The sequence below is a fragment of the Drosophila subpulchrella genome, unplaced genomic scaffold (genome assembly GCF_014743375.2).
Source record: "Drosophila subpulchrella strain 33 F10 #4 breed RU33 unplaced genomic scaffold, RU_Dsub_v1.1 Primary Assembly Seq2, whole genome shotgun sequence".
Classification (NCBI taxonomy): domain Eukaryota; kingdom Metazoa; phylum Arthropoda; class Insecta; order Diptera; family Drosophilidae; genus Drosophila; species Drosophila subpulchrella.
The window spans coordinates 22,502-45,293 of record NW_023665529.1 but is presented as its reverse complement, the minus strand read 5'-3'; the positions used below and the strand labels follow the sequence as shown (position 1 = coordinate 45,293).

At 41.4% G+C, this 22,792-nt stretch overlaps 3 protein-coding genes across 3 annotated transcripts; 1 reads left to right on the top strand and 2 right to left on the bottom strand.

Annotated features, from left to right (window-relative positions):
- Positions 1–92: 92 nt before the first annotated feature.
- On the bottom strand, positions 93–1,365 carry LOC119559288 (30S ribosomal protein S11-like). Its single transcript, XM_037872365.1, has 5 exons — positions 1,097–1,365; positions 906–1,036; positions 741–841; positions 335–400; positions 93–265 (listed from the first exon to the last, which is right to left on the bottom strand). Exons 1-5 carry the CDS (start codon positions 1,291–1,293, stop codon positions 158–160), a joined length of 603 nt encoding a protein of 200 aa, XP_037728293.1. The 5' UTR covers positions 1,294–1,365; the 3' UTR covers positions 93–157.
- LOC119559284 (guanine nucleotide-binding protein-like 3 homolog) lies at positions 1,364–3,469 on the top strand. Its single transcript, XM_037872360.1, has 4 exons — positions 1,364–1,508; positions 1,570–2,706; positions 2,769–3,179; positions 3,243–3,469. Exons 1-4 carry the CDS (start codon positions 1,487–1,489, stop codon positions 3,416–3,418), a joined length of 1,746 nt encoding a protein of 581 aa, XP_037728288.1. The 5' UTR covers positions 1,364–1,486; the 3' UTR covers positions 3,419–3,469.
- Positions 3,470–3,883: 414 nt separating this feature from the next.
- LOC119559285 (mothers against decapentaplegic homolog 6-like) lies at positions 3,884–21,556 on the bottom strand. The gene is made up of 8 exons (XM_037872362.1): positions 21,472–21,556; positions 20,660–20,787; positions 16,751–18,098; positions 10,204–10,257; positions 10,012–10,137; positions 5,898–6,110; positions 5,689–5,839; positions 3,884–5,295 (listed from the first exon to the last, which is right to left on the bottom strand). The coding sequence occupies exons 3-8, from the start codon at positions 17,769–17,771 to the stop codon at positions 5,130–5,132; spliced, it is 1,731 nt and encodes a 576-aa protein (XP_037728290.1). The 5' UTR covers positions 17,772–18,098; positions 20,660–20,787; positions 21,472–21,556; the 3' UTR covers positions 3,884–5,129.
- Positions 21,557–22,792: the final 1,236 nt, after the last annotated feature.

The following is a 22,792-nucleotide window of genomic DNA, read 5'->3' as shown; positions in this document are numbered from 1 at the left end:
AAAATGTGACTGTAAGGTCGGCGGCCATAGTTCAATTCTTTTCGTTAAAACTCGCTCACCGTGACTGTCATTTATTCCATTTAAAAGATAAATTTTTGGGTTTTTAACGACTATTAGTGTATTTTGTTTATAAGCAACGGTATTAACAAGTTCAAGATTAGAGACTTCTTTGTTTTCGGGGCCTTGGGGGATTAAATGAAACATGTGTGTTGTCGGTTATGGAAACAATGTTAAGTCCCCCCATTTGCAAGCCCTTGATTGCCGACTGGAACAAAATAAAATACAAATTAAATTACTTATAATATCTACGAGTGACTTTATATTCTGAACCTACCATTCTTCCAGGGCCAAGACCACGGACCTTCACTCGCACTGTTTTCCAACCCAATTCAATGGCTTTCTGTAATGCAATTGTGATATTTTGTTAGGTTCAAATTTAGCCTTTGGTGGTGTACATAAAATAATATAGAGAGAATCATGATGATTTGATTTCTGAGCTCACAAAGTGGATAGATGGGCAGATATGTCTATATGTATCCTAGGATGGTATTGCTGCTAAAGAATATTTGTTTCTTACTGTGGTAAAAATGTTGGCTAAAATAATAACACACTTTACAAGGATTTAAATTAGTTTGGGCGATATGCTCGGACCAAATAATATTTTTAGTCTTACAATTATAATAGAGCTATAAAGTTAGTACTGACTATTTGGAATATTTTTCTTCCGGGATTCTACTTACACCACTAATGGTAACAGCAGTAGCTTGAGCAGCGATGTTGGTTCCCTTGCGAGTGTTTTTGAACCCCTCAATGCCGCAGGATCGTATCAGTCGGAGGACTCCTAAAAGTAGTATAAAACTAAGTAATATATCCAGGTTATGGGAATGGTCTTCCAGTTGGCCAACCTTTGTGATCCGTGACGGAAATAATTGTGTTGTTGGGCGAAACGCGAATGTTACAGATGGGCAGTTCGTTGAAAGGCGTTCCATTAAATAACTGGGTGGCGGTGCTGGCGTCCGGGAAGAACTTGGCCTTGCTGTGATTAAATAAAGCAAAATATTATTAAATATTTCAAGAAAAGATCAAAACTACCAACCGGTTGATAAGTGTGTCGATGTCCACCGTTTTTTCGCCCACTGTTCCCTCGTCTTTGGCCGGCAAAGATGCCAGCATTTCCTTGCGGTCCTCCGCCTTCCGCCAGCACGTGCTCGTGTGTATCCTGGAGGTCTGGAGGGGCACAGCTGGCAAGGTGATACTCCGAAGAGCACTTAAAAACACGGTTTTAAGTGACATTTTAAATTTAATTCGCAGACGGTGTACAAAAACCAAATTACATCACACCGCCAGTCTGGCAACACTGGCAGTGTTGGCTAACTCGCCACAACAAGTGGCCACGCTTCGTGGTGGCTGGCGAAGAGCAAGAAGAAGACTATTTTCACGTGTTCTTGCTTAAAGTTGGTTTTGATTCCGGTTATCCTCGTGTAAAATGGCTCTGAAAAGGTTGAAGAGTGAGTATTTAATATGCCCTTTATGTTAGTATAGCTCTACATATTTGTGTTAATCGCGCAGCTAAAAAATCCAAGCGATTGACCGGTCGCCTGAAGCACAAGATCGAAAAGAAGGTGCGCGACCACAACAAAAAGGAACGTCGCGCTGCCAAGAAGAACCCCAAGAAGGGCAGCAAGAAACAGAAGCTCATCCAGATCCCGAACATCTGCCCCTTCAAGGAGGACATCCTCAAGGAGGTGGAGGAGGCCAAGCAGCGCCAGGAGGCCGAGCGTTTGGCCCGCCGCGAAGCCTTCAAGGTGGAGCGCGAACAGAGCAAGTTCAAGTCGCTGGAGTCGATGGTCGAAGATGCGGACATGCGGAGCACCGTGCACGGCATAATGCACGAGAACGATGCCCAGAATGAGGACGGCAAGAAGTACAAGAACGCCGTCACCAAGGAGCAGTCCCTGAAGCAGTACTTCAAGGAGTTCCGAAAGGTCATCGAGAACGCAGACGTTGTCCTGGAGGTGGTGGATGCACGTGATCCGCTGGGCACCCGCTGTAATGAGGTGGAGCGCGCCGTTCGCGGGGCTCCGGGCAACAAGCGACTGGTCCTGGTGCTCAACAAGGCCGATTTGGTGCCGCGCGAGAACCTGAACAACTGGATCAAGTATTTCCGCCGCAGCGGTCCCGTCACCGCCTTCAAGGCCTCCACACAGGATCAGGCCAACAGACTGGGACGCCGCAAGCTGCGCGAGATGAAGACCGAGAAGGCTATGCAGGGATCCGTTTGCATTGGCGCCGAATTGCTCATGTCCATGCTGGGCAACTACTGCCGCAACAAGGGCATCAAGACCTCGATTCGCGTGGGCGTCGTTGGCATCCCCAATGTGGGCAAGAGTTCCATCATCAACTCGCTGACCCGCGGCAGATCCTGCATGGTGGGCAGCACACCAGGAGTGACCAAGTCAATGCAGGAAGTGGAGCTGGATTCGAAAATTAAACTGATTGATTGCCCTGGCATTGTGTTCACCGGTGGATCTGAACAATCACATGCTGTTCTGAAGAATGCGCAGCGCGTGGGTGATGTGAAAGATCCCTTCACCATCGCCGAGAGCGTTTTAAAGCGCGCCAGCAAGGATTACTTCTGCACCATGTACGACATTACAAGCTACGACACATTCGAGGAATTCTTCGCCAAAAAGGCAGCCAGAATGGGTGAGTACATAAAATTCTACTGAGTGTTAAAGATAATAATGTGTTTTTTACTCTACCCATAGGCAAATTTCTGAAGAAGGGAGTACCCGATGTTGTGGCAGCCGCACGAAGCGTCCTCAACGACTGGAACACGGGCAAAATCAAATACTGCACACAGCCCCCGGAAATTCAGGAAGCGCAAAGTGTACACCTTAGTGCCTCAATCGTACACTCCGAGGCCCGCGAATTCGATGTGGAGAACTTCGAGTCCATGGAGACAGAGATTCTAGAGCATTGCGCTGTGAAAACTGATGACATTATGGAGATTGCGTGTACGGGTCCACTCGAGATCAGACAACCGCGTGAAGAAGAGAGTCCTGCCGAAACATTGAGTGCAAATGTGGTCATAGACGAGAAGGAAAAGCCAGCGAAGGGTCGCAAGCGAAAACTGGATGAAGAAAAGGAGAAGGTTGATCCCAGTCTGCTTTTGGAAGGTAAGCTTAGAAGGATATCCCGCCGTGGAACTGTATTAACATCTTAATTTATCTTAATTCCAGAAAACCAATCCCTGAATAAGGGCATCAAACAACTGCAAAAGCAAAAGAAGAAACAGAATGTTCGCAACGAGAAGAAAATATCCAAAATTACAGACGTTCTGGATAACTTTAGCTTAGGGGGATCTTCTTCGAAGGCAGAGAAATACGATTTTGATGAAGATTATGTGATTGAATAAATTCTGCCTTAGTTTTAATCATTTAATAAATCTGTTGATGGTACACTGTAATATAGAAACGTGTAATGTCTCCAAAAAAAAACGTCTAAATGCCCCTTTATTACTTCGGATGATTTCAGCCATTTCAAATAAAATTGATTTCGGGTTATCAATTGTTTTTGTAAATATATTGAAATTTTATTACAATTTTTTAAACTTAACAGTATAACTGCACTGATTAAATATTTGATCATATTGAAGCTATTGTATGTATTTTTGTCTGGTCATCAGACTTACAATGCAATTTTACATACGGAGAAAATTTTAAAATCATCCTAGTAACTTTGCTCATGAGTACGTTTAAAGTTGTTACTACTTTTTATAGTGCTTTTTTGGAATTAAAATATACATACAATAGGCATGTTCCTATTTTCTTTATGAATTTACTGAACACGGTCTTCCTTTAACAGTGAGAAAAATGGTAACAATAGTTTTACGTGGATCGCATTTATTCTTAGAACGAAATACATACAAGGCTGGGACTCTAGGATGGCCTACATACGGTTTGGTTTGGTACAGAGGTTAAAAGATCTAGCGCACGGATTTTAAGTAATACACCAAATCCTCGAATTGCCATTTCCTACAGGTGGAAATGCAACCGAAGTTGGGGTTTGTGATTGTGAACAATGAATAGACGAAGGATGATTAGAGATTTAAATAAAAGAGTTTTAAGCTACCTAACTGATGTACCTTGGATCAATTTAAACATTTCACATAAAAGATGTAATATAAAAAATGGATGTATGGATATGACAACGAAAACAGTCAAAATATCAACATAAAACAAATAATGTTCGAACATGACATATGCTTTCTTAAAGCCAATTGCATTCCTATGCGCTAGATTCTAAAACCGTGTCGAATTGAATTAATATTGTTATTTTTTATTAGCCTACGATCTATGCAGTTACTACTGAACAGTTTTGTATTTCAGTGATGTTTGGTTTTATTTTGGGTGGGGTATAAATTATGGGCTTGGGTTCTTTTAAAAACTTCGCATAGAAAACGGTAGTGGCTTCTGAATGTTCTATCGTAACTAGACTATCTGCCATTCTCGAAACTGTTAACCCTGATGTGCCTTCCGTTAAGTATGTATATATATAAGTTAAATATTTATACATATCATATAGCTACTGGCAATGGAGCTCTAGCCCCACGCGTCGGTACATACTACATGTGTATATATATATAGAGTGAATCACAGGATTTCAATTTTTGCTAAGTATTTTTAACAATCAATTACTATGTATTTCGCCCCCACTCGCAGGCCCTGCTCGACTCCACTCCTCCTCACTTAATGCGACTCAGATGCGTTAAAATTAATTTCGATGTGTCTACTAGCAGTAATTGAAACTTGTTTCGTAATTATGTATATTAACATTTAAAATGATTTCTTATGCAGTCCTTTGTTGTTCCAAATTATTGGTTGTTTAGTGCTTAGCTGGCGGCTGGATCTCCTGACCGCCAGGCACCTCCATCTCGTCCTCGTCGCCGGATAATAATCCGTCAGGGCGCACACCTGTCGGCACAGCCTGGTCAGCAGCCTCTGCGCCTTCCGAAGCAGTTGGCGCGATCGCCAGCTGCCCACCTGGTCGCATCCGCAGTCCAGCGGCTTCGCTAGGTGATCAGATGCCGGATGAGGTCCTGCCGAAAGGGCCTGGAGCAGATACTGTCACCGCAGGTGGCTGAAGTGCACCTCCAGCCAGCAGGGGCAGCCCATGATGTCCTGTCTTTTGTAGGCGGGGCCCCAGCCCTTGGCGAAGCTGATCTTAATGCTGAAGTAGTCGACGGGTCCCATGTGGCGATGTCCTTGCTGTTCCATACTCAGCAGTTGAGCCCTACAAAAATAAATAAGTAAGGAGGTATTAATATATTAGTATGTAATATAATAATATTAGAAGGGGTTGTAAAACATGATGATTATTACAATTAACACCTTAGTTATAATAAAACAAAAATAAATAAGTATAGAGGTATTATTAAAGTAGTATTTAAAATAAAAATAACAGAAGGGGGTTAAAAAAATATTTAAAAATAGTTTATCCGCAATAGATTATTATTATTAACGTATTAGTTATAGTAACTTTTCAAAAATGTATTATTGTTATAAATGTAACATCAAAACATATTAATAAAAGTACCTATACAAGACTTGAATTATATCAAAAAAAAACTAGGATACAAAAAATTTAACATTTCTTATTAAAATATTATTTGAACCCAGGTCTTACCTAATTGTTTCAAAGGCCTTCAGGCAGTAGCCGGGCATCACTTTGCACACACGGTCCATGTTTTCAGCCAGGGTGGGCGAATCCACGAAAACGGGTGTATTTCCACGGTTGTAGATCCAAACATCGCCGTTCTCCAGGCTCAATGTGACCCCTGCAATGCGTACTCCGGTTAACATGTGCCCACCAAGATAAACAGCCTTCCTTCTTACCCAATCCGACCTTCTGCCGCGTGGTTTGCACCGCCTCCAATTGGACCTGCTTGCCTGCGGGAGCAAGGTCACGTAGGCACATGCTGTCCCCCCCACTGCCCACGATCCCATCCGTGTAGATATTGACTGCTTTCGTTCTGGCGTTAAAGAACTCCCCGACTCGGTGGGCCATCTCCCAGTAGGCGATTTGGCACCAGACCTTGCTGTTGTGATCTGAAATTTGCAAGAAAACAAATTTATAAGACAATGGTTTTATAGAGAAATATCCATATATGTAAAGGAAAATATAAAGTAACCGCTATAAGGTTATTTTTATATTTAAAAGTTTGAAACTGACTGAATTAAAAAAAACTATCACTAAATATTGCTCATAATTCTTTATACATATTTTATCAATCCCCACTTAATGGGATCCCCAGCTCATATCTTTCACACTTTACAGGGCGCTTGGGTAAACGCTTTAAGATTACGATGTCAGGTTAACTTGCTAATTTATTGGCCAGATAGTGGAATCATAAAATTCTTAAATATGTCTGCGATAAAGTTATTCCCATTAATAACTATTATTTAAATGGCAATCTTGTAACCCGCATACAAATTGTGGGCTGAAGCGGTAATAACTCTTTCGTCGGCCCGTAAAATGTGATTTAAAATTGTCATAACACTCGGGCGATATCGGGGGAGTACTAAGCGCCTATATACCATGCCATATCGTTTGAGAATACTGAAAGAACGAAGAGACGACGACTACGAAGACGGCGAAGTGAGCGAGTCGCACATTCAAACAGGCGCATTCACATTACGTTCACACTCACTTGTGTGCTCAGACATTTAAATGGTAATAATTTTGGCGCCAGGGCATTACGTAAACAGACCGGCGTCGCGTATTCGGTATGTGTGTGGTATTCATTCGCGCATATATCGGCCTGTGCGGCCTGTGTATATATGTATCTTCATATATGTATGTGGTACGCAAACCCACAGAGTCTGTTTATGGGTTCATTTGTATATTCCGATTCCGAACGCGTGTCGGGCCAATAATAAAGTGAGAAACAAGTGCAACTCTTTATTCGAAATCCTTGCTAACGAGATTCTTTGCGGAATGTTTATGTGTGGGGGCTTTAAAAAACAAATTATTTTATATTTACGACCGCATTAAACCATGCATAAATTTCAAATTTTATATTTAATTAAAAGAATATACCTATGAATATCCCAGATTTAGTAAACAAAATGCGATGAATTTAACTTTTGCAGTCGTAAAATCGGAAAATGCAAACATTGCGTATACGCCATAGCATCTGTATTTTTATAATCATACGTATATTACGTTAATGCCTACTTCAGATGACACCATTGCCCATTGCGATTACCATTGTCAGCATAAACACACCCTTGTCTTGGGAATTTATCAATCAACAATGGCATAGAGTGCATTGTCAGACAACACAGTGCAAATATCGCGCATACGCCATGGCGGCCAAATTGCCAATTGCAACAATGCCAGCGGGTCGATAGTCGATTGCTGGTGCAGTTGGCCAGAACGAGGCACACACAATCTACACAATCGCTTAGCGTTTCGGGGGGAAAATCGCAGGGAAAATCGAGGAAAATCGCAGGGAAAACGGCCAACACAATGGACAGCACGCGCTCGCCGAGAATAAATCGGAACGAAAAGGCCGAAAGGCGCTAAAGGCCAAGCCCAGGCGGGCGGCAGTGGCGCCAAGTAAAAATATATATCGCAATAAATCCGTAGACGGCTTTTAAAATTTTGCATGGCAAAGAATGTGCCGAAAGGGGAGCGGGGCGGGGGCGGGGGCGGGTGTCAGAGGTGCCGAAAGAGGGGTAAGCGGGGTTAGCGGGGGCGTTGGACGCTGCAAGTGGCGCCTGTCCGATGTTTACCTAATTAGGTCGACGCCGGCGATTCCGTCGCGTCTCGCCATGGCCACGAAAAATTGTTTACCCCAACGGGCTGGCGTCGCCACCTCGCCGATTCAAACGAGAACTCGCCAAGATTGTGGGCCCGTGAAGTTGATCCCCCAGCGAAAGGTGATTTGGAAAATTGGGGAACCATCAAATGGAAATTGTATATTTACTTGGGAATTTCGACAGGTTCCACCGTATACTTTACAAGTTATGTGCGATATTTTCATAAGTTTTGGTCTTGGATAAATAAATTCCTCAGGCATTTTTATTTGGAGATGGGAAATATTGAAAATGTGGTATTAATTTTATCTGTATATTTTTTTGAATCAAATAAAATGTAGAATATAATTAACTATTTTTTCAGAGATGTTTCTTTTTTGAGAAATAAGAAATAGAACGTTTGGAAACATTTCTTTAAAATGTTAGAAGATGAACTTTAATACATGTTCTACAGTTATAATATTACATTTCAAGTATTTTCCAAACGATTTTCAATTCCTTGATCTTTCAGAACTTCTATTTATTTAAGGCCGGTCATATTTGGAAATTCTTTATAATGCAAAATGCGTTCAACACTGAAACGTCTGCTTGGAGGGTTCTGCTTGAAAGACCTGCCTACCTACTGCAGTTTTTCCTGTACTACATATTTGTAAATTCGTAGCGCCGCTTCATGGCTGTCGGTTCCCCTTGCTAATATTTATGTAAGTAGGTACATAAATGTACATACATTTGTGTTAGATGCCCGAATCCACGGGCTGCTACATCATCTTTAAATTTAGAATATTTTATCTTCAATCTGTATGCATGTGTGGGTCGAGGCAGTGGCCTGTAAGTTTGTCGGTGGCACACATGTGGTGTCTTCGGGGAAACACGGATGTTCGACTTGTGTGTGCTCCAATTCAGTGGAGTCCCACCGGCGATGAAGTTGCAGCAATGCAATTAGGTGATTAAATCGATTGCTCAAGAAGGCAGAATAAAGGTATCAGGACGAATGACCTAAGCATTGGACAATCCCATCCTAAATAATTTGTAAGATTTGTTTTGGTTTTTTAGAATATAAAGTAAAATTTTGGAGAGGTATTCTTAAATCCACAAAATTTAGGAGTCCCAAGAGAGAGTTAATATTATCTATTATTATTATTATTATTATAATCTATAATATTTATTGCTTAACTGAACCCATTGCCAGAAATGCCTAGTAAACCACCTATTTATACCGCTTCGAGTTCAAAGAGTATGCAAGCAATGTGCATTTGTCAAAAGTGCGATGGGAATCAATCAATTTGGAATTTCAATCTATTTTTAACTGGCCTGTCACCCAATCGTCGTAAAGCCGCAACTTAACGGTCCATTTAAATGTAATAGTTTTCCGTCGTTTTGTCGCCAGTACAATGCCATAAAAAAGCCAAATGGCCGAGATGGTGTGTGTGTGTCTGAGTTCTGGCCAGTTTCAGTTCCACGGTGCCGTCTCAGTCGCCGGGTAATGGTAATGCCGTGAATGATATCATAGCCCCCGTGGGACCCGTAGAGCCCCTCAAGCCCCCCTAACCCCTTTTAACCCCCTTCTCGAGCACTCTTGTAAGTTAGCACTAAGATTGTGGCGCCATCGAGAGCGCCAACTCACCTCGCTCCTCGCTCCTCGCTCTCTCCCTCTCTCCCGCTCTCTTTCGCTCAGTGTTGCCGCCGCCCGTGTTTGTTTTTCGCTCATTATTTATTTTCATTTCGTTTTTGCTGTTTTCGCTTAAAAGTTAATATCAATATAGAAAGTGACGACCTGACGCGGCAAGCTGGCGCCACTATACAACAACAACTTGCCAGCCAGAGAGAGCGCCGCTCACACACACTACCTCAAAGGGGGGCCCACACACCTACATGGCAAAATAATCGCAACACTTCTCGCTCTCCCACTTTGTTACACTACAAGAAATCAGTTCAACAGAAGGCGGAATTAAATATATATATTTTATAATATTCTTTGTAAATTTAAGTTCTAAAATCTGATTCTAAATTATAATGTTTCGAACCGTATACCCTCTACAATGATCTTACGAATATATAGGGTAGTTTCTTATAGTAGCTAAAGATTTCAACACATGGTATACATTTTTTCGCCCTGTGCACTCTCCCAATCACCTGATAAGCCGGGAAGAGCGAAAAGAGAGAGAGGGGCTTTGGGTGGCAAACTCACCTTTTCCATCAGTGGTGAACGACTCGAGGAGAGGCGTCTTGAAGATGCACGAAATGCTGCTGCTTTGGGCACTCCACGTGCTCAGCGCCGCCGAATTTGCATCGTTCTGCGAGTCTTCCTCGGAATCTGCAAGAATCGGAGAGGGTCAGTAAGCCCGGATCGAAACTCTATAAGCTCTATAGCGGAACCAACCTGCATCTCTCAGTCTCTGCATTTTTGAGCGTTGGTATGGCGGCGGTTGGGCTTCTGGAATGACAAAATAGTAGTTGGGATTTCATTAGATATCTAGCATACATTATCTATCTATTATATACACTATTATAAGCACTATAACATATTTTAGCACTTTAAGTAATATTACTATTCTCTTTGATAGCATTTTGAAAACTCACTAAATCTACAATAGTTTCCAGTTGGGCTAAAATAATTTTTAAGAGCTCTGGATAGTACTGGATAGTTCATAAAAGTTTGATTTTCTTGTAGAATTAACAACTAATATGAAATAAATATAACAAGTTTATGAAATTGCTTCACGGCCTTGATTATATAAAAATCCTTATCTCCCCCTTATCAGCCGAATGCAATTTTAACCATTTGCAAATGGCAAACGCCATGGATGATTACACACAATTTCGAGTTAATCAAAAGTTCGAGTTATAAATGCGCGTCTTCTAGTCGGGGCGCATATAGGATGAGATCATGGTTCGCAAAACTAATACATACTAGTGTTTGAATATTTGAACAGCAAATCGAAGCGAAACAAAAACAGAGGGATAGACAGAGATGGAGATGGCAATAGAGGGAGAGGGCGAGCAACAGAGCCAAACAAAAACAAAGGCCAGAAAAAAACCAAGAAGAAAAGAAAAGGCAGTCGAAACAAACCCAGGCGTAAGCGTAAGCAAGCCAAACATCAGCGCGGCGATATAAAAATAAATAATCTTTGCATATCAGGCAGCCGCACTGGGGGACATTTTATTTTTATTGGCGCAGAAATCGTTTGATGTGCGGCGATCTCCGCTCCGAATCCCCGAATCCCCGAATCTCCGATCCCCAATTCCCAATCTCCGATTCGGATGGCGCTGTGTTTTTAATCTCGCTTACATTCTACTCGGCTTTCAGTCTCTCATTTCACTCCCAAAAAAGCAAACGGAACAGGTCGTATCTGGTGGCCAAGAGATTGTCGCAGACAAAAGCCTCAATGAATTGCCTGCCAGTTAGGCAGATATTTCTCATTCAATACAATAAATTCAATAATTTATGAAACGTCGCATTAACATTTAATAGGTTGCATTAAGGATTTACTTTGAATTATTATGGAAAAGATGATAAATATTAATTAAATGAAATAAAATGAAAATTTCCTAATGTTTCTTTATTTTGCTATTCAGAACTTTTACTATCTAAGTAGTTTAATTATCGTACGACTTGATATATATGCTATTGAAAAAATGAAGTCAAAGATTAATTTATGGGACTTAAAGGGGCACGGCAAATATGTAAAACAAGGCAGTTATAAACGAAATCGGCTTTGCATCTAAATAGCATTGATTAGCTTCGTTCGACTCAATTGAATGCAAATCAAAGCGATTCATTTGAGGCAAATTAAGATTCAGCAAACAAAAAATGGCCATAAAAGAAGTGCACATTAAGGCCGAAAAAAGTGCCATCAGAGTGCAAGAGGTATGGATCTGTGGAGAAGATCTGTGGTAATTCGCTTGGTATTCCGACGGCGCATAAATCGCTTGATGTGCCTCGTCAACGGCGCCCGGCTACTCGATCCGACTCAAATGTACCCAGATCCCCAAGCCCCAATGTACCAGTTAAACCTGATTACGAGCGGCCGCGTCATCGACGCCAACGTCGAAAATCTAACAATTCTTAAATAAAAAAAAAGAAAAGGTAAAAAATAAAACACGAGCGCCGCAGCGAAACCGAAACTGAAACCAAAGGGAGAGCCAACCATTCCAGCTCGCCGTCAACAATCTGATGGATGGATATGGATCGTATGACCAGTCGGCGAAATAGGCAACTGAATATTCACGGCTCTGGGTTTCGGGTTCTGAGTTCTGGGCTTTAGGTTCTATGTTCTGGCTAAAGAGTGCCAGTCTATTGAGTCAGATTCCAGTAATTGAAAGCTTGGCAATTCCACCAAGTGGCCACTGTTTTGTTTTATCGGCCCTGCTCCAGATTCATATTCCGATTTGGATCTGATTATTCTTATTTTTAAAGGAAATTTAAGGTATTTCCCTTGGGACCTGTTTAAATTATTTGAACAAAATGATGAATATTACATATATTTGATTTTAATAAACTAACTCAAAGGTAACAAAAGGTGAGATATGATATGATACTAAAAAAAGTACAAAACAAATACCTTTTTAATTTGAGTATGCTATATATGTATTACAAGTTTATTAAAAATAAAGAAATATTGTGTGTTCTTTACTGTGTATTTGTATTTTCTCTTATTGCCAGAGCCAATCTAAGATAATGGTTCAAGAAAATGTAAAACTCAGCGCTATACTTTTCCAAGTATACAACGTAATTAGTCAAGTTCCCCCCTGCAAAACCATTGAATTGGCCCAAAACGATTTCGGCCAGCGCAAATATGCCTACATGAGTGTGTATCTGTGGCCGATCCGATCCACAGGAACACACAAAAACCCTCAACCGCACAGGCCCCGAGAGCCAGACTTTATGGGCAAGAACCGCACCTCTCAATGAGATCGGATGGATGGGGCCGAGGCACGCAAAATGATCCTTTTTATGGGTGCTCGCTGCGAGGAAGGGACGTTGGACGATGGAGTTGGAGTTGGAGTTGCTGGAGCCGCGATGTCCAAAGACCCAGGCACCGATCGCCGGACCACTCGTCGTTACAATTCCTGGAATTGTGTTCCCCGGCCGATGCGGATGGAATAACATTATCGACTTGTTTAATGTGTTCGGCGCCATCATTAAAAAACCAGTCACTGTCGGGACGTCGTCCATCCGCCGGCCAGACGACGATGACACAGCCAGCAGAAGGCCTGTTCCCAGTTGCCAGTTGCCTTTTTCCAGTTGCACAGGCACAGGTAAAGTGGCACAGGTAAGCGACCAGGTAAGGGAGGCTGTATCTGTATCTGTAGCTGTATCTGCCGACCGGCACGAACAGAGTCTTCATGTTTCCCAAAAGATTGTGTTTTGTGCACAGGAATGTCGGTATAGACATGCCTTTTTGCCATCACATCTACAGTGATTATCGGTTAGGGGAAGACTCTGAAAATGCTGGCGAAAAAAGCGCTGATCTTAATCTTGGTCGCTATTAAGTAAAACATCAGCAAGTAAACGTATGCAATTTCCTAATTAATTTGTTCGCTATCTCTTCGATTGCTTTTACTTTTGAATTACCCTAATTAGGCCTTTATATTACATTTTTTAATGGCTTATAATAAAGTTTTCTTGTTATGTTTCAATTAATAGAAATTAACTTTTACATCTATTTATACCACAAAAATTAAGTGGGTCCCATTAAAATGTAAGTACATATTTCGTGATAAGGATTCCCATTCATCGGGTCCACATATTAAGTGGTATTTAGGAAGAAAGTTGCATAGAAGTTCGGGGAATTGATTCGATAAGGTCTGGGGACTGGGCACTACAAAACAAAGCTCCGTTTTTTGGAATTTGATAAGTACAATTTCTATAGATATTCCTAGAAACCCTCTGATTTTCTTTCTGCACATGGGGTTTGGTTTCAATTTGAGGTTAGACAGGCTGCCCGTATATAAAACCACTGCCGATTGATGAAAACAACCCACACAGATGATGTATTACATGCATGCAGTTTAGTGCTGATATAATAGTCCGATTAGATTAACACTAGAACGGCGATCCATGTGCCCATACAGTTGTAAGCTCGGCCGAGTCCGGGTGATACGCACGTTCTAGATAACGTTCAATGTGCCCAGTGGAACTGTTGGCCGGGGAAGTGGGTTAAAAATAAATCGCACTCATCTATCGCTTTCAACCGTGATGAAACGCTGATTCTGCGATGTAAATGCATGGTGCATCTTTCAATCTGCATTCGGATGTACGAGTATAGTGCCCACACAAATGCAAATACTATATCTACGTGTATTTTATACGCCAACAAAGTGTGTGCATGCGCGTGCTAAAAATAAAAACAAACAAATCGGAATGTACATATGTACATGCACATGCTCCGATGTTTGCCCGAATGTACATTGTACACAGTGCGAATGGGATCTCTAAATGATGCGCCAACTAGCTGGTGGCGACGGATATGCCGCGGCCTCAGATACAGTACAGCCCCCATAAGGTGAATATTTAACTGGTAAACAAATTTTATATAGGTCATCCAATAATATTTTTGTTCCCAACCTTTGAATTCTTCTGAGCTCACTTAAAACAAATAAAATTCTTAGAAGCTATAAATTAAAATTTGATATTATACTTTACTTTAGTATTTTCAAACAAAGTATTTCCCAAAGTATTTTCGAGTCTGAGAAGCAGCCAATAAGTAGGCAACGCTTTTATTAATTAAAAAAGGTTTATATTAAAAAATGTGGGTTTAAAAAGTTCATATTAATAAGTTGTAATTAAATAATGTTGACGATCATATTAGTTAATTAATTATTGTACACGAATTTTGAAAAGAATCTCATTGATTTGATAATAAATAAAAAATATTTCAGTATTTTTTATCATATATAATGACATAATATAATGAACAGATCATTTTCAATAATGATTATTATTGTGTTTTGATTTTTTAAATACTTTTATGATCCATTATTTTTTCTGTTTTCAAGATATTTAAAAATCGATTTTCTGAGAAGGTGTACGAGTTTTTTTAAAAGCTTTACAAGATTGTGTGTCTTGATCGATTGGGTCATGAAAGTAGTAGGACTGTAGTTCGAGTACGCGGACGAGTACGGCTAATGGGTAATGGGTATGGGCAATGGGTAACGGACTCCGCCGACTTTGCTTTAGCTTTAGCTCTTGCGTTTGCGTTTGCGTTGGCGACGACGCCTGATTATTTCCTGGCGCCAGTTTCTAAATTTACGCAAATTATTTTGAAAAGAATTTAGTCGCCGTCATGTTGGGCCGACCGTTTGCGTGGCGCTTTCACGCACATTCTCCGCCGCTCTCTCCGCCGCCCCACGTGTGTGTCTGCGGGCCGTGATAAAGCGGAATAAATGAGCCGGAGAGCGGTGGATGCGGTGGGTGTGTGCGTGCGGTATCGGTGTCTGTGTCTGGGCAAAAGTCAAGGCGGCGGCGCACAGTGAGCGCACACAGAGAGAAAAGTTCTTGGGGTACTTAGCACCCACTTATCATCCCCAAATTAAGATTTTGGTTTTTATGATATCGATCAGCAATCGCTGCATTGTAACCATTAAAAAAAACTAAGGGTCTACTTTATGGTATTTTAGGATTATAAGTTTATACTTTTACATTTTTCACCTCACAATAAAAAAAATTGATTTATCAAGCCAAATTATATACAGCATTTTATTGATAGGTGTGGGATTTGAACTCGGACTTTGGTTATATGTTATATGAACGTGCATTTTTCACCTGACAAAAAAATAGATTTATCAAGCCAAATTATATAAAAAATTCTATTGATAGGTGTGGGATTTGAACTCGGACTTTGGTACGCGGTATATGTACGTGCTTGAATGTAAATTGGTCTTCTTCACATAAAAGGGAAAAATAAAATTTAAATACATTTGTATTTAACTATACAATTAAAATCATATATCGCTCTGCTTTTTTTCTGTGCAGGAACTTGAATTCAGTCTTCTGCGGGAGCAATTTAATGCCCAATACAGATACAGATGCACCTTGTCTCTGGCTCTTTTGGCTTTGCTCCGACTCTCCAGACCAGACCGAAAAAAAATCCACTCATAAATACAATAACCCACACCACTGCAGAGTGCAACCCATGCTCGTTTGCGAAAAAAATAAAAAAATTGGCGAGCGGCGGCGTTTTCGTATGGATTTCGCATGCCGCATCGCCGCTGCACGAGTGTGAGTGCCTGTCTGTGTGCCCTGGCGCCACCAAATACATGCACACCGCACACCCAGTGCACTGGTGTGCGTCTGTGTGCCTGCACCTACAGTGGCGGGCACAAGTATTGGCACAGCTGGCGCTTAGATTGCTATTAGCTTTCCCAAGAGCCATAAAGATTCGGATAAGGTATGAATTTATTGGGGGGAAATCCATAGCAAATGAATTATAGTCGATCTACCCTTTTCGATACCGGAAAAGGAATTGATCAATATCAAATCTTCCCAGAAACCTTCCGATATTTATATCTATATTTATTTAACATGACATACATAGATAATCTTTCTGAAGAAACTCAATTTTATTACATCCGGTTCAATAAAAAAAATTGGGAAATAGTAATGCTTCTGCCAATATGTTGTTTTCGCATAAACCCCCTGTTCTATAAAATAATTTGTAAGTAGGTTTTAAAGTTTTAGATATTTGAAAAAAAATGTTGTGTCGAAAAAACAAGGATCCCAAGAATCGCTTAAGTCCCTACAACAATTTTATGAATGAAAGAATAGATGGAAATATATTGTATCTATGTTATATTTCACAGAAGTAATATCATTTTTTAAGCTCTATATATGTGAATAATCCTCTTTGAAAGACCATTTTTAAAACTCTTAAAAATATCATCTTTCAAAGTAGAGCTCTGCAACCTCCCAAAGTAAAAAACGCTACCTGATTCGGGTTGGTGCAGGATGCGGAACCAGTGCAGCGGATTGCAGCAGGTGTAGATGCAGTCGTGGGCGGCGGGACAGACGGGCAGTCGCTTCAGCTCCTCGCCGCTCCTCATTCCCGCCCAGAAGAACAGCCGGCTGGCGGTCACATGCTGCTCCGGATCCGCTTGCGTCGCGCAGGGGATCAGGATGCACTGCAGGTAGGTGGGAGCGGTGGAGGCGACGGTGGCGCCGGTCGGCGGATCCACGCGACTTTTGATCGCCAGCAGGAGTTCGGTCATCTGCTTGCGCTTCAGCTGCTTCATCAGTGCATCGAACTCCTCGCGTCTCCGTTTCACACTCTGCACTTGATTTAGTGGCTGATGGGCGGTGGTGGTGATTGGAATCGTGGGTGTGGATCCACTGGTCGTGGACTCCGAGGCGCCGCCACAGCAATTCCGAAACATGTTCGCAAAGGTGGTGGCACTCAGCATCCGGCGATCCACCTGCTGAACCTGAACCGGATTCCGTTCCCGTTCCCGTTCCCGTTCCCTCTCCCGACTCCGCTCCTGATCGCTTCCGTCGATCAACATATCGTCGCAGGAGCTTGCGCAATTGCAGCCAGGAGCGGTACAGCAGCGGTCGGATGCTGACGGAGGCGGTGGCTGTTGCGGTGACAACGGATCCTTGTGATTTGGCAGGCGGCGGTACGGGTGGCTGTTGTTGTTGATGTTGTTGTTGTTGTTGTGGTGGTGGCTCAGACTCAGACTGTGGCAATAGGAGCCGGAGTTGGAGCCGGAGCAGTCCATCGCGCAGGACATGGCGCTGTAGGGCGGCGGCGGCGTCTGTTGGCGCATCGCCAAGGAGTCCTCCTCCTCGTCGCAGGAGTAGCCGGAGCAGAGATGAGGGCGGGGTCGATGTGGAGGGGGCGGCGGCCGTGGTGGCTGGACGGCCGGCACTGCTGGCGCCCCATCGCACGGACCCGGATTGTTTCTGGACGCATAACGCCATAGTTCTTTCTTCGTTTCGCTTGGGAATATCATGGAGGGACATACAGTTTTGCGGTAACATCGATCCTATTGTATGCGCATTATTTGTAGTTGACTAACTTGGTACGCGGACTCGACGGGGCCGGCTAGTCACGGTAGGTTTACTTTCTTTCCCTTCGGTTCGGTTTTGGTTCGGTTCGGTTCAATGTGGGTGGGGGGTTGGTGTCTGTGTCTGAGTCTGGGAACCTGGGTTTCTTTGGGGTTGTGGGGAAGGTGCGAGGGTCTGGGGAACTTGATAAATTGTTTTTTACTCCTCGTATCACTCGCTGGCTTTGATATGCTTTCGACGGGCTTGATATGTGTCCTCCAGTGGTGTGCACTCTGCAATAAAAGAGGAGTACGTTGATTAGTCACTGGCCTAATTGGTCTGCCGAGCATCGTTATAAGCACTCGAGTTTATGTTAAGCAGGGGTGGAGTTCAGAGGGGGTTGGGGCATAGTATTTTTACTTTACAAACAACTAAATTACTTGAATTGAAATAAAATGTCTTGTGGTTTTTATTTCTTATATATTTTGTTGATATGCATATCTTTATGATAGTAAAAAAACTTATTTACGAGCATAATAACATAGATTGATAAAAAATTGCTTGTCTTTATTAATTTCTATATAATTTATTAATATTTGTATCTTTATGATGGTAAAAATTTTATCTATAATCAGATAATGGAATTCCCAAAATAGTTCTGAAGTCATAGAACTATCACTTGTATTATCAAAACAAAAACTCCTTAAGCTTGTTAAATTAAAAAAAACATTTATATTTAGAAATTACTATTTATTACAATAAAAAAAAATTTATTTTGGGTAATTCCGCATAATAGTTTAAACATCCTGCCTATAAAAAGCTTTGCCTACTTTTTGGCGCCTGCTCAGTGCCTTGGGTTTCTTTTCCCACCCCTTTACAATTGATCAATTAATCAAAAAGCTATTATTTTTTAAGCCTTAAAAGCGATTTATCTTGTGCATTTGGAACAGAAAGCCTAGAAAAGTACGAAAATTAGAAGTTTAAACCTATTTTTAGTTCGACATGAGTCACATTCTCCTTTAACAAACAAGTTTTAATGGCCCCCCTTTTCCGATTTCCAGACTACGCCCTTGGTGGCAGGAAAGGAATCTGCCTGCGGATCGCTTGAGTGAGTAATGCCCCCCGCCTCCAACTCACCCCCCTCGCAGACGGACAGCCGACGCCAGTGCAATATGCAAAAGATCTGTGCGGCAGCATCAGCTGTCGGCGGGAAAGAGACGGCGCGAGGTGGGGAGTCGGAGGTGGGGGAGCAGAAAAAGAAAGAAGGGGGAAAGGGGGAACAAACGAGGAGCGCCGCAAATTAACAGCCCAAATACGTGTGTGTGTGTGGCCCATGCGAGCATTTCCATTTTGTTGCTGGCATTTCTTGCGCTCCTTATCGACGACAAAAGTGGCGCCGCCGGCATGACGGCAACAACAAGAAAAAAAGCAACAAAATTACGAGTCAGCCCCACAAACACGCTCACCAACACCAACAACTCACACACACTCGTTCGCTCTCGCTCACTCACACTCACACTCGCAGAGAATGCTTGCGTGCAGAGGGGGAAAAAAAAAACAACAACAAAAAGGCAGGGCGGCGGGCGTGCGAGCGAGAGGGAAGCGCCTGGCGCCACTGACGTAATAAAAGAAATAATAGTAACGATGTCGGCGGCAGAGGCGTCGTCGGAATGGCGCCACACCAACACACGCGCGCCGCAGACAGACACACGGACACGGACGAGCGACGGTCGGTTTGTCAGCCGGTTTGACAAGTTGAAGAATCAACAATTTAAGGTTGAGGTGAGGTGGGTTTGGAATAATCTACCGTAGCCGTGGTCAGAAGAGAGCGCCCGTGTGTGGTGGAATCCGGGGAACTCTCGAGAAACTCTTCTGAAAACCCAGCAAGTCGGGAACCTTAGGTTCTTCAGGGGTTCTTAAAGTATTTCTTCGGATCCGAAGTTCTACAATCGAACTGCATTCAATCAGAACCAAAAAAATAGGTGTAGCTATCAATCAGGAATCAACAAATTGTCAGGATTTCTGTGATTTAAAAAATTTTTTAAATATAATCTTAAATCTTTTAATAAGGAGAATTGCAATGAATGGGTACAGAAATAAGTTCAACATTTGGTGCAATCGTAAAAACAAAGACCGCTGAACGATTAGTACTTCAGCAAGTTCCAGATAAACTAAAAAGAAGGTTTAATCTATAGATTTAAAAAACAAAAGTTTAGATTTATTTATGGGAAATATGAAAATTCCATCATAATGCGCATTGCGAAATCAGCACTTTGAAAGCAATAAAAATAAATATATTTCATATATTTAACAAGCAATTGAAAGAAAGTCTGTATAAGCAGTCTATACTCAAGACTTTTTATTCAAAACCGCTGAGTGATTGTTTTCCACAAATTCGCATTCACAAATTCAAGCATTATATATACAAAAATATGCACTTATGTACTTTCTGATAATGAAAGCATGACTAATTGGAAGTCCAATTGGAAACAATCGCGATTTGGTAACAGATACTCGTACCTAGATTAGGAGATACATATGTATTAAATAAAAAATAATTTATGAGGGGAACTTGGAAAACTAGCCAAGTTGATAGCCGAGTAGTACGGCACTCTATATAACAAATATATTGAACAAATAGAAGATAAACTTATTTCGCAATTCCTTTTTACTTTCTTCATATAAATTTTTAGTCGTAGAAGCCTACACAATTCCAAAATAAAAAATAGAAGAACGAAGGTTAGGTATCTTAGATCCCAAACTCTTTATAACAGTGTACTTTGCATAATCACGAGTGCACATCCTCGAAAAAGGTTGATTTTAACAATTCTTAAAAGTGGGAAAAGATACTTACTGTTTTAAGATTGTTTTGCAAGCGGTATCCGTTTTATTCCTTTCTTTTTGTATAATTATAGTAGATGATATGTAAGTTGGTATTTGATATGTTATAAAGTTCACTTGATATTTTGTATTTTACATTGACTGCAGAAGAAATGAATTATTAAAGTTGCACAACGGAATTGGATTTGTTAAACACGTGCCGACGGGCTTTTGTTATTGGATTGGTAATCGCAGTCGTATTTCTCTTTTATTTTTTTACTGGTCAGTCACTTTTCGCTATGCATATGTATGTATGTTTGTGGGTTTATTTAATAAGGTGCGAGTAATGTGTTGATTTCGGTTGAATATTATGTTGAAGTAGCCGAAAGCCGAAAGACAATAACAATTTAAACGTGGTGGAAAAGGTGTTTTATTTTTTTTCGCTGGCCTGCGATTTGAGCTCTGCTTTGGTTCTGCCGGCGTCGCTGCCACCGCTATATACATATACGTATGTTTGTTTGTATACTGGCTAACAATTGCATTTCTTTAATTTTTTTCCGATTTCAGCCCAGTTAAAGTTTAAACTCACTTTATAATTTGACCTATCTTTTTACCCCCCGTTTCTTATTGATTTTTAATTTGCGCAAACACCAACAAACACACACGCAAACGAGATCGAAGATCCGATATCCGGGCGAAGAATTCTCGCTCTTTCTTCGCCCACAAACCCACACATATGCATAGAACTCATAACAGCAAAAAAAAAGAATCTATAAGACTTTTCGCCTGACGATTTCCAATCCACTTCGGTTTTCACTTCAATTGATTTGCCTCTGCTGCACTCACACTTTTCCTATTTCCTCCTTCACTTTTTCAGTTCTGAAGCGTACAACAACTCCACTGCACTTGTTTGTTGTTGTTTACGACGCCCCGCGTTTACAACAACCTCACAAAACTCGTAGCCGTTGCGAAAATTAACGAAAAAATACGGAAAAAAGGCGTTAAAGTCCGAGTTTCCTGCATTCAAATCGAACCGAAAATCGTTTACCAGTCCCGACACACAAATAACAATTTTTCGGAATATTTCTCGTGGCAATACGTCAAGTATCCATCTTTTTGTTGATATCTTTCGGATTTCTCGAACGGCGAACGAGCACACAAGCGGCGCGGTTGAAAATTGTTGGGGCAATGAGCGCAGCGCTCTCGAAAAACTATACGGACGGCCAGTCTTTGGAGCTGTGGGGAATAACTTGGCCGTTGAGTTTGCCAGCAGGCAGAGAGAGTTTTAAAAGAAAAATCGAGAGAGGGAGAGTGGAACAGAACATTCACTAACCAAAACATAAGAAATAATCCTTATAAAATATTATTTTTATTTCAATTGCAATATGTCCTAAGCCTCTTCTTTGTTTTGTAAAAAATAAATCAAAATAAATCGTTACGATATCTTTAGGATTGTCACATCCCTACTTCGAGCGCAGAACCAAGAAATGCGAACTGAGAGAGCTGAGCAATCCGTTGGATGGCATGGTGAGTTTCGTGCCTCTCCCGCACACAGATACAACTTGCGCACGCACACCCACACTTTGCTCAATGCTGGCAGTGCCGTTGGAATTAGTGTTGGCAAACGCGGTCATTTTCAAAATTAAAAAAAAATATTATTTTATTTTACGTTCTTCGGTTTATAATATATTTATTTATAATTATTAGATGTTCTAAATAGTAACATTCTTTGAATTGTAACCCAGAAACACTTTACATAAGTTAAATTAAATTGTATTTATGTAAATATTATATGATAATGCATTTCAAAGGTTAAATGAAAAATATTCTCGGTAGATATGGGTCGGTTTATATTGCTAAAAAAAAAACCCAAGCGCAGTACCTGAGGAAGCAGAATCGACATTTAGCGCGGTCAATGCTGCCGCAAAATGTGATGAATGGTTGTGATCAAGGGCATATCAGTTGCATTGCCTTGCCCATGTCTGCCCAAACATACGGACAAACACACGACCATACAAACTGGCGCCCTGCAGCGTGCCTACACACACCGACACACATTTAAAACGCGCACCGAGGATGGGGTCCCACACTCAGAGAAAATCCGATATGATATGTCTTTATATTAAGGAGTAAAGTATCTTGAAGATCACATAAAATTTAAAACTCT